General features: G+C 42.2%; 1 protein-coding gene across 9 annotated transcripts in view; it reads left to right on the forward strand.

Annotated features, from left to right (window-relative positions):
* LOC117267164 (disks large-associated protein 2) overlaps window positions 1-12,670 on the forward strand; it is a 221,183-nt gene that overhangs the window by 105,559 nt on the left and 102,954 nt on the right. For 6 of the 9 annotated variants that reach the window (XM_033642876.2, XM_078174999.1, XM_078175000.1 and 3 more), the window contains one exon: window positions 2,025-2,057. The exons of the other annotated variants lie outside the window; for them this stretch is intronic. In XM_033642876.2, the coding sequence (XP_033498767.2) occupies window positions 2,025-2,057 (33 nt within the window). The remainder of the gene's footprint in view (window positions 1-2,024; window positions 2,058-12,670) is intronic. 9 annotated transcript variants of the gene reach the window in all.

The raw sequence follows: 12,670 nt of genomic DNA on the forward strand, positions 1-12,670 counted from the left end.
TGCAACTCCTTGACTCCATACTCCACAGTGACTCAAATTAGCATCAGATTCTTCCCTCTTATCCTCAAAAGCGGAAGCGTAATAAATTTAGTTGACGGCTAAAGGCTGGCAGCCACTTTACACCTCCAATTGGAAAGCAAATGAGAATTATCCAAGAACAGTTCCCATACTGTAAAAACAGCCTGACCAAGATCAATATGGGCTCCACACAGGGAAATTCAAGAGCACTTTAAATTTAAGCAGGCAGGACAAACTAATAGAGCCAATTGCTTTGACTCTGTGGAATTATACTGTAGGGAGTGGGAAGTAAAAAAGACTAATTAAACTGGTAAATTCTCTCCAGGCTTCAGCTGTCTGCCACTGCACTGCCACCCAGACCATTTGTGTGTGGCTCAACCCCACAGACCCCAGCCGCCACGGACCCACAGAAGCACTGGAGAACAAATAAAGTTACAGCACAATGCACTTACTTCTGCAAAATGACAATAACAGCTGGATTTTCTCAGTGGAATCGTCTTTACAGTCCTCAGTGTTCTCAGTTTGTCTGTAGTGTGAGCGTGCATCATTGTCTGATCACAACAGACGCTGAATCCTAGTACATTGCTTTTTGCTCTGCACTTTGGTTCAATTGAAGAAAAGCATTTTGGAAATAGAAAAATAGAAGAGGTGTTCTGAAGTGAGGATTGAAAGTTTAGAGGAGCCAAATGCAGCCGCGGTGCCAAGGCAAGAACCAGCGTGGCAGTTTTGTGATGAGATGGCGGCGAAGGCTGTGACACTGCCCAGACTGACAGCGACAACAAACCTTTAAAAGAGCTCTCCGCTGGTCTGCCAAGCTGTCCGCGCTGCACTCTGCCCATGAGCAAGGTCATCTGGGAAACTGAGGTAGAAATGGCAGCACTTTAGTGTTTTGAGAATTTATGGACATGTTTTGTTGTGTGTGTATCCCACATGAACGCAGGCTTTTGACCCATCAAAAGAGCTGTCTCACTGTTTTTCACCTAAATCAGACAGACAGTCATGAGTCCAAGGTTGCTGCAGATCTAATTAAGCCTCTAATTAGCAGTGATTAGATGAAGGAGAGCTATTGCATTAAAAAAACAAAACCCAACATGGCCTCTTTTGGCCTATGCTATGTCAGGGAAGAGAGACAAACACTGACACACCACAGCTGTTTTGGGGCCATCTGTGGAAACTAAAGCCTGAGGACATAACGCTCATTTTCATCATCATTCTGTTCATTATGCCCAGTGTCTGTCTGTCTGCCATTTAATAATATTGTTTGTTTAAAATAATCTTGGAGGCTGCCTACACTCCGTTGGCTTCTGGGAAAAAATTGATACTTCATTAACAGTAAAGCGCATATATTGATTTAGATTTTGAGGCTTACAGTCAAGTGTGTTATGTTTGCATGAGAATAATAAGCAACTTATTTACATGAGAATGCACAATGCATGTCAAGTCTGGCATATCCTTGAATTAAAGGATCATTCCTAATGTGAGTAATAAAAATGATGGATAGTGTGCAATCATAAATCAATGTTTGTTTGTTTTTTGCTGTAATTTAAATTTTGAGTCTCAGCCAGGTTTGTGTGTTCATATTTTTGGCATACAGCATCTATTGCACATGGCAGTGATGAATTGAAGCAATATGATTTCTCATTTTGTTTTGTTTTTGCCCCCCCTTCGACGCCTGTCTCTGCATCATTTTGTCTTTTTATGCAGCCGCCTTTGGCTGATGGTCATATTATGCATGGTGGCTGGGTTTCTACTATACTGCACATGGGTACCACTCTGCAAAGAAAAAAAAGCTCCGTTGTTCTTCATGTTATTTGTTCAGTTTTAATGTTTTTATTTATTTTTTTGACAGAAAGAGAAAAAGATGCTGAATCCTCAGTAGCAGTTGTTAATATTTTTATATGAAGGACGGTGACGCTACTTGTTCCCATACACGCATGCACCAACAGACTTTCACATATGTGTTGCCTCTATTAATCTCCTGTTGTCTCTCTTTGGTCCTTGTTTAGAATCACAGTGCACACTGTGTGGTGAACCAGAAGGTGAGTGGGCCTCGCCATTCCCCAATAGCTCTTGTCATCGTCATCTCCCGGCTTGTTGTTTTGCTGTTTGGGGAGGGTGGGAAGCGGAGCGGGGGCGACGCTGTGCTGCAGACACACTGTTCTTCAGTCTTCATCTCGGCAAAGCAACGGTGCTGGGCCAGGTTTTAGGTTCCATATGGACAAAATCTCTGTACATAAAGATAGCGTCCTCCTCCTTTTGACTTCATTCAACGCCCCATGTTATAAAGCCTGCAACAGCTGCCCTGCACATAACAGACTGTCACAAGTGCTCAGTGCACCGCAGTGTGGGGTTGGTGTACAAATGTATTCCAGGAGGCAGCCATCTTTATGCACTTCAGGTAACCCTTACTGACCTGACTGATTGACAGCATGAAGGCTGAAGGACACAGCTTAAGATTGCTGACTGACCACACTTGCTTCTGCTTCACATCTCACTGAATGTTCCAGTCTGTGTACACATATCATTCTGAATGTCCATGCACTACTGACAGTCTCGTTCTCCACCGCCAAGCGCAAATCATTACCATAAGTCTCCATCCATTTCATTTCTAACGCCAGAGTCTTTCTCTTTGCATGGTCACAATTTGAGGGATCATTCCTTTCCCGCAACTATAGCTGGTCATTATTGCTCAAGTGTTTCATCTATTATCTGTTGTTGGGTTTCATATGTGAGTCTGCTGTTACTGACAATCTCACAAAACAGTAGTGACCACAAATTACCTGTAACTGCAACACGAGGTGACAGCTTCGGTCGCATTTCGCAGCAAGCGGGGTAACTCCAGAAATAACCCATAAACATGTTCAGTGACAGGCTCACTGACAGATATGATATTTCCCTCTGGGACTTAACCTTGTCCAGGAATCGGCCATGTGCCTCTAAGCCCAATAAGCATTATTTTTTTGTCTGAAAAATCAATGGTGCTCTCTCTGCTTTGCTTGATTGGATTAAGACGTAATCAAATCGAGCGCGATAACTGTGTGCCTGTGACCTTCCCGCTGAGACGGGCGGAGGGAGGAGAGGCCTGGGGGAAGGACAGGGAATGTGTGCATGTGTAGGCTATGTGTGTATGTGTGTGTGTGTGTGTACAGTATTTCATGTGTAGCTGGGCAGAAGGGAGCTCCCGAGGCACCTCCATGGTGTTGCTCCATGTTGCACAGGGCATCAGGGGCACAGAGCCACAGGGTGAAGCATGGTGTCCCTAGATTCTCCAGAGAGAGGGACCAGCCGTAGAAAAAGGGTGTGTGTGTGTGTTTGTGTGTGTGTTGCAGTTAATTTAAAATCAATGGTTAGAAAGAGAAATGTATATAGAGAGAGTGTGTCTGCCTTAATCTTGTATAGTTATTCTTTGATTAGCTTTGATTTCCTGACATTAAACACAAGTGTGCTTAGGTTAGACTAACGAGGCTGATGAGAGCTCAGGGTAACTAAACGGCAAAGTCGTGGGCTGTAAAACCAACACAGTTGGCTGAAAGTAGCAAAAACACTGTGTAGCATCTCTTCCTAACATACAGCAAGCGGGCAAACTCTGCCGAATGGAGCACGAAAAATTGACAGCAACATTCAGGGAACCTGTTGAGCCCTAATTAAGCCTAAGGAACGGTGTGCTGTTGCTCTGAAAATAGGTTGGAGGTCTGCAAAGATGTATAATAAAAAGAGCCATGGTAAGTAGTTTTCAAGCAAGCGACACATCGCTTAGCCTGCTTGCTGACACACATAGCAGATTCTTCATTGAGAAAATCGGAAAAATTCTGATGTTTGCTTGTTCGCATCATGTCCAGTTAGGAATTGGTGTAAAGCTGAGGGGAACTGAAGAGTCAGAGGGTAATTCTTTGTGGGTTTGTCATTATGAGCAACGTCTTCAACATGAAACATAGTCATTCAAGCCATTGTTAATACAAAACTATAGAGTACTGCAGCTTTAAACCTTTTGATGCACAAAAAAGGACTATTTAGAAACTTTTAATAAAACCAAAGAATCATACTGTCACCAGTGTCCGAAATTAAATTAAACACCCAGCCCTTATCTATGTGTATGTGTGTTTGCTCTGAGAATTGTCAGAGAAGAATTGAGTGCATTTACAAGGCAATCCAAGGCCTTACTGCCTGCAGGTAATTGCTGTCCTGCGAGAGAGACAGCGTGTGATGGTGTGAGGGGGGAAAGATAGAGAGAGTTTGAGTACAAACATGCACATTTCAACATCTTATCACTTTGTCTTTATGCAGAATGCTGAGCCAGGGGCAAAATGTCCTGCTGGGACCCTCACCCCCATATCTCATAATACATATACAAAAAATAACACACACTTCAACACATACAAGATTATTGGACACTCTCTGGTGGCATCATAATATGAAATAGATATTTATGATTTCGGGTGGTGTCAAGGGATTTTTTTTTCCAGTATGCCTTGTCACAGTCCTGGTGTAGTTTTAAAGAATGTGTTAATTCAAGTTCTTTTGAAGCTTTAACTGAATAATTTGTAGCGCTTACAACTAATTGGTCACGCAGCAGTATTCTCAGTACCGCTCTTTCCCAAGCATTTGTTTGTCATACAGTACAGAATCTGCATAAGAGCTTGAAATGCTGAAGGCACAGCTGTGCAGTCAGCATACTGAATAGCTCTTAGAGAGTATTTGTGTTTAGATGATTTTTTTCCACAGTAACTCTCCATGAACAAAAGCCAAAGGTATTGTTCATTTTTTAAAAAGATGCATCAATTATGGCTTTCTTTGGGTTGTTGGATGAAATGGACCATGCCCTAAATTTGCAATGATGTACAAGAAGACACAGCTCCAAACAGCAGAGAGGAGACGCGAACGAGGAAGCGCTGTGACATAAAATAACAGACTTTGACACGGAGGAAAAATGAGAAGACATTACTGAGTAATAGCCATTATAGAACAAGGACAGGGAGGACAAACATGAACATTATTGAAAAGGCACGGGACTCACCTTGACAGGAACTCCATGACTTCAAACCTCCCAAAATGAAATTATTAGGAAAAGCAATACCCCGAGAATATAACCTTTAATGAGAATTCAAAATAAGCCTAGTCAAGGTCTGACATATGGTGTCTGTCTCATTTTGCATTACTCATGTGGGGACAAGGAAATCACAGCTGTTTGCAAGTCAAAATAAGAGCCCCGTCCTTCAGCTGATGCATGGATGGGTTTACTCACCGACAGCAAATGTGAGAGGGAGCATTTCATCATTAACCGAACCTTCACCAAGACCCTGAACTTCACTGTGAGTGTGAGAAAGACAGAAAATGGTGGAAATAGAAGAGGGGTAGGGGGAGGTGAAGTGTATGGGATGTATCAAGGAGGACAGAGATGGAGAGGGAAGAAAGTGCAAGGGTGAGTGGGCAAACCTGTCTCCTAGAAATTACATTTATATGCTGCTAATTTGTTTTGCTGGGTGCGTTTTGATGGGAAACATAACTGCTGCCTGGATTATGTTCACTGATTTATCCCAGTTGAGAATTCATCATTTTTGTGACTCCCATAAATTGTGCAAAGGTGGTTGAGGGTGGATGCTGGCCGTAAAAAGCACAGGACTTCAGTTTTGCCCTTGAAGTCACTATTCACTTTTACGGTATTCAGCGAAGACCATAACCTTCTCCATGCTGTGAGTTTCAAATGACAAAGTTTAATCATACTTTACTTAAAATGAGCAGATATCGTAGTGACACCAAATGGCATACAGTGAACATTTAGCAGGTAAATTAAATATCAACCCTTTGTGACTTGGCAGACATTTAGAAACAGCGCTGATGAAAAAAAAAAAATCTGGGCTGCATTATGTTTCTATCAAACCATATTTGCAGTTGCAAATTAGTATATGAATGAAATAGAAAGAGACAGGAGTGTAGTGGGAGGATGAACTGTCGAACCATATTTTCTAGCAAGAAGTCTGAAAAACAGACAAGGAAACAAGAAAATGTGAGAACAGATGACGAGAGACAAAAGGCGTCAGTGTGGTGGTTATATATTGTTGTTATAATGCTGTCCATATTTCCTTGTGGCCCCCTCTCAATTCCTATTGAATGAATGTTTCGGCAACCGAGCTTCTACGTGTTGCATAGGCCAGTGCACTGATCTGTGATCCGTTAAGCACTAAGCACTCCAGTGTTATTTTATACCCCTTTTTTATACTTACTTAATCAAAACTATAAATGGCTGTCTCTCAGTAATGTTGTGGTATTGTGCAACCCTGCCATATTGAAGCTTTGTATGTATTCAAGGGCCTTCTCGTCATCTCCTCAGGAGAGTAGACGTCTTGGAGTTACACTGTAGCTAATATCATTACACCCTAATGCATATCCCCCCTCTACCCAGAGACACTGCCCTATATTGAATTGGGCAGCATGGATTTTTAATTTTCAGAAACCCATTTACATTGTATGTTGGCTAGACGGATAGGACGCATGCCAGACCGCTAGCCAAGGTCAGTGTCCAATATAGAGGAGGCTTGTTGGTAGGTGTGAGGGGAGTACTGATGCTGTGCATTATACAACACAGAGGCTCAACAGCCATAATAATGCACCCTGTGCTCCTGCAGTTTACATATGCACTCTGTTTCGGGTTATCTAATAAAAGACAAATGATGCTTCTGCTGAGGAAGGACTTTAGGCTGGATATTGTTGCTGTTTGTTTTGACCTGTATATTTATTGGGTCAAAAATTGGAATTACCAAAAGAAAGAAATTAAGGTTTTATTTATTTTTCTGCAGTGACAACAGCTCCTGCATTAACAAGGGGTGTGTGAATTTTTGGTTCCAACTGATTATGTTGGTACTGCCCGCTGTCACGAACTGCTATCTCTGAAGAAATCTTAAATTTTTGGAAAAATAGAAAAAGTGATTTCAGAGAGAAGCCAACACAGGGTTCAACGCTAAGGTGTTTTTTTCACTTGCCCAGTCGGGCAAGTTGGTCAGAGATCTACTTGCCCAAAGTCAGTTTTTACTTGCCCTATAAAAATTGTTTAATTTAAGCGGCTATCAAATAACAAAGACTGCAGTTATTTTTATGTTATGTAATCTTTATTCACACTGTATTTATTAATTAAAACAACATATGTCATGTATTGTAGCTTAATTCCTACACCAATATGACAGTGTCAGGGCTTAAAGTGAAAAATTTGTCAATTGTTCTCCGTCTATAATTTTGCGCCCTACTTGAGCCATGCCCACCTCTGTTTATTTTTCACCCCTCTCTCCAGTTCTGCTGTATTAACACCAGGTTTAATATATTTTGCTTCCATCTCTCTGCCCTGCTCTACTGTACTTCAACGCTACTTAGTTCTCTCTCTACTCTACCAGTAGACTACCACATCCACCTGTTGCACAAAACGCACACAGCAGTGTTTCCCCTAGGATGGAGTTGTAGCAGCAGAGGTGAAGCACACGCATGAAAAATAATTTTCACATGCGTGAAACTTTTTTGTATGCTTGCAAAGCACAGCCTGCTGGGATGTTTCTATGTATCTACTGGCACCAGAAGGGCTCTTTAGGACTATGTACTTACAGTACATGTGTGCACAGTAATGAGCAGGTGAAATGTCTGTCTAGCTTACATATGAAGTGTCTCAAGATTTAGGAACATACAATTTTATTGAATATAATAAAGTAAAAAGTCACATGACATGCTGCTCTTTTGTGCTATGACCTATTTAAGTGTTGGAAGTTGTTATTTACGTGACAACGCCTGAACGCAACACAAGCTCAGCAGGAGTGCCGTGCTACGCTGCTGTGCGAGCAGCGTGTTTGTCTGTGCGTAACAGCAATCTGTTGATGGTTATTTACACATTTACCATAACAATAACTTTGTCAGCTGACAAACTGCACCGGGCTCGGGGTCAGGTTTGGTCAGGAAAATGCGGCCCGAGCCGCTCTAGCGTGCTCATCTGTGTGTGTGGCGGAACTCCGCCGTGCGTGATACAGAGAGCAGAGGAGAATTGTTAACGCGTGACCATGTAGAGACAGAAATGACACGATGGCATAACACCAAAAATACTATATTGTTATGTTATTATATGAAGCGTCCGTCACGCAAAATAATATCAATGGGGGCTGTGGGCAGGACATTGTTACACAGCTGTGCCTGTGACTTCAGGCAGAGAGACCGCTGCATCAGAGCCGAAGAGCACGTTTTAAAATACATTTATTTTATCAATTAGTTATTAACTTTTACTATTTTTAGCAACTTGCCCGATCGGGCAAGTGAGTTGTTAGTTTACATGCCCAACCATGAGTTTTACTTGCCCCGGGCAATCGGGCAATCGGGCAATCCTTATTGTTGAGCCCTGCAACAGAAGGATCTACAATATACATTAGATATATCCAGGATGTCAAAGTCACATAGCAGAGAAAATAGGTCAAAAAGATAAGACTATAGACCATAGAATTAAAGGGATACATGTCAGTTATGAACCAGCTATGTGTCATCACAGTGTGTGCAGATGAATTGTGTTTGCCCCTCCCATGCCACCCTGTGTTCAGGCAGGGAGATGCAGGTGAAGCCAAACACCTTTCATCTGCACATACTGCGATGACACATAGCTGGTTGAAAACTGGCAAAGTTTCCCTGTATCTCTCCACTGTTCCAATAATGCAGGGTTGGACTTTATTCACTGTTACAATCATTCAAAAAAGCAAAAGCATGTGTACACATTCAGTAGGCTATTTCTTCAGTAGCTAGCTAGCTAACCCTACACTTTTCAAGGTTTGATTTCGGTCGTGGAACGGGGAAGAAATGTATATCTTCTTCCAACCACTGGGTAAAGAGTATCATTATTAGGCACAGTGTTGAGCTCGACATCCACAAAGCAAACCTGAAAATGAGAGTCAATGGAGCATAGCTGTATAGTTGTCGAACCCTGTTTGGAGCTGGCTGATACTACGCTATGACTGGCTAGTCTGCATTCAAGGGCAGGACTTAGCTGAGAGTTGATTTGAAAGACGACTTATCTGTATAGAAACTCACTAAAAATTATTTGTAACACACAGACCACCATTGCATATTCATTAATTTACGAGTAACGTAGCTGAGGTTACAGGACTGAAATGCTGTGAATTTTGGGGGGCTGGTCACGTGCCATCACCACAACTGAACCCATGAAAGAGAAATAGATATAGTAACGTGGGATGAACACAGTACTAACTGCATTAGAGCTGCTAACGAGTCAGCAGGTGCTAGATGAGAAAATTGTAGCATCTAGTAGGAATCAGTTAAATGTTAGCGTTAGTGTTAAATGTTAGCAAGAAAAGCTGACTAGCTTCCATTTCCAGAGTACAAGCTAATCAACTTATTTTGCTTCCTTTCAACTTTAAATACAATGGGTCCTCAGAAATGTTGAATGTTGTAAAGGCACTGATGTCTCAAACTGCAAATCGACACAATATGGGCTTTTTGAAAAGCAGGAACAATATTTGTAAAGGCTGAGACATGCTCCTGTCATTGGCGCACAATAGTTCACAGTGCATCTTCTAGCGACTTTAGCCCTCAAATGTCTGTCAACCGCTGCCGTTAGAACTGCGCACAAAGAGGCTGGCAGCTTAGATGGTGTTTCATCAGATATGTCCAAATACAATTTTATTCTTGAAAAATGAAAGAATCTGCACAATAGCTGCCGTTTAATTATTTAAATCCACACAAAAAGCAAGAAGAATTCAAATGTCATTTGCACATGCATACATTTAGGTTGTTGTGCCACTGAGTGCAGTATATAAAGGAGCTGTATAAGAGCTTAAGTGGCTTTGAGTATCCATGTCAGTTCTGTGTGTTGGAACCTCACAAAGCTGCAGTTTCTGCTCTCGATGCTCGAGTTGGCATATTCAGAGACCTTTGGCCTTCAGCTTGACAAGTCATGTCTCTCAGCTTAGATCTTGGGCTGCAGCTTTATCGGCCTTTGCCAGCAGACCTGGCTGCGCTCCATACACCATACTGTACACAGTCAAGTATAGCCAAGGAGCCTGACGGCCAATAGTGCAACATTGGATTGCAGCGCCTTTCCCAGCCCCTCCACAACGTTCCAGGGGCTTAGTGTTTGAGAGGATGGCAAAGCAGCAGCTTTATGTCACTAACAGCCATCCGAGAGAGAAAGAGAGCAAGCAAGCAGGGAGAGTGAGAAGAAAATATAACATCTGAAGATTGCCTGCAGCTGCCCAGTGAAGTGGGATTAAAAAAACATGCTATTTAAACTGCAAGCAATTTTTTTCCCTTCACCAGGCGGCAAGGAAAAGTGCAGCAGGCAGTCAATCTTTTGAGCTTATCATCAAGTCACCAAAGTTGCTCTCTCAGCTTTCTCGACCCCTCATTCTCTTTCGAGCCGCAGACACACACCAGCTTTGATATTTTTATACTTAATATTACCCTTCAGTACATTTAATAGCTCAGGGAGACCCTTCTAGTTAGGTATGTGGCATGTAAAATATTATCAGGCTAACATAATGAAGAATGCCACCAGGAGAAAGTTGTTGCAAGTGCCATATTATCTGGACTCAATTTGGGTGCAGCATGCCAAACTAAACACCAGCGTTGAAGGAGGGCGGAATTTGCAGGCATGACAAATGTGTGTGGATGTATCTGAACACCTCTCACTTTCTCACACTCTGCTGCCATCGATCTCTGAGTCGCCAGAAACACCAAAACCAGTGGCAAGAGTAATGAGAAGGTAGGGACACCTTACCAGAGAGAGCTAGTGAGACCCTCAGCAGCCTTAGCTGAAGTTTGAATCAGAGGTGGTTTCTGCCCACTGCTATCACTGTTTTTTTTCTGCAGTGTGACATGAGAAAACCCAGCACTCCCAATCAGGCTGCAGGTGAGAAAAGGAGCCTTGACTGTGTGTGAGTGTGCGTCTCCCAGGTGAGCAGCTGTCCAGGTTTGGCTGTAATGGCTGCAGGGGGAGTGCATACGGATCAGCTTTGCTCAGAGAATCCTGGGATAGCGAAGGGGGGAAACTTGACATCCCTCCAGGCAAAAGACTGATGAGCAGCAGAAACACCGCGGAAAGTTTGAACCAACTCAGAGGGGAACGTCTTGGATGAGCTTTTTGTGAATGCTCCCATTTATGACTCATTTAAAAAACACAGCGAGAGCTTGTTGGCAAAAAATGCAATACTTGTTTTCTTTCAGTGAGATGACTCACTGATGAATACATCTGCAAATATTTATATCGTTATCATCCATGAGCATCATGTTCTGAGGCCGAACACAGTCAATAAAACGGGAATGATACTTTTGGATTCATTGCTGTCGCTGACTTCACTGTAGCTCATGCAGTTTTATTGGAGTCTGGGGGTGATAACAAGATCAACTGACCATCAGCATGCAAACAGTCTCATTACGAGGAAAGCTCCCAGAGGCTGTGGTATAAATTGGCTGGGGGAGGTGTCATCACTTTGCTCCTGGTGCAGACATCATTCAGCTGCCATTTCATGATGGCAGTTAAATGTCAAACATTCCACTCGATCATTTGGGTTGAAGCAATGATAGGAACAAATGTTTTCACTTTGGATTCATTGCCAGTATTTGAATATACAACTGGATAAAACCTCCCATATTTCAGGATGTTCTGCAATCATTTAAACATTTCCCAAACTATTCACAAACTCTTGATGGAATAATAATCAAACAAGCATGAATTTGCAACAGCTGCAGTCAGCCATGCCTCCTTTTGGTCAATTGGCATAAACACAAAAACCCACCTTCACACATGCACACTTGACCTCCATGCCAAATTTCAGCCTCTTCAGATGAAAACTATGGCGGCCGAATGGTGTGGATATTTTTCGGTACCGACCAACTGACATAGCAAGCTGTAGAGCTGCTGGTTGCAGCTAAGAAGTGTAATCTGATGCTTGCAAGACAAAGTTAAGGTTTGCAAGATTTGCTCAGAGAGAACAACATGTACAAGATGGATAAACTTTTGGTAGGAATCAAAAGAAAACCAGGTGATGCTTTAAATATGACAAAGCCAAAATCTTGCTCCCAAGTTTAGTATCAATGTAGCCAGAGAGATTTGTGTATTTTGTGTCTAAAACCTCAAATATGCACAAAGGGCATGACTTATTTTGTCTTCTGAAAGGGGATACAACAGAAAAGGGTTTGAGAATCACTGCTGTAAACAATCCCTGTAGTTTGCTGATTGGTGGTCGGGTTCAGTGGCTTTTCAGTGGTTGTTTTCCAATCTTAAAGCAATATTTGAGCCTGAGAGTTATTGTCTGGCTTTGCAAAGTTTGCTAAGTTGAAGTTTGATTGGAGAAAGGTTGCATAGTTTGATCATCATGTCAGCATTGAGAACTGACATCAAGGCATTCCTAGAGTGGAAAAAGGAGAAAACGTTGGTGATACGGTTGCACAGAAAGCAGCAGTCAAGAAATTATATACAACTGACTTTGCTGAGACCCTTTTTGTTGGAACAGTTGGTTTCTGGTGATACAGAAAAAGATAACTTATTCAGCAGATGACATATACATATATAGTGTTAGCCGTTTGCATTTGATTTCACACATCACTAAGTACTTATATAACAGTGCCGGCTTTGAGGTGAAGTCCATTACATTGATACAGAGCTAATAAGCAGGATGAA

The sequence above is a fragment of the Epinephelus lanceolatus genome, chromosome 15 (genome assembly GCF_041903045.1).
Source record: "Epinephelus lanceolatus isolate andai-2023 chromosome 15, ASM4190304v1, whole genome shotgun sequence".
In the NCBI taxonomy this organism is placed as follows: domain Eukaryota; kingdom Metazoa; phylum Chordata; class Actinopteri; order Perciformes; family Serranidae; genus Epinephelus; species Epinephelus lanceolatus.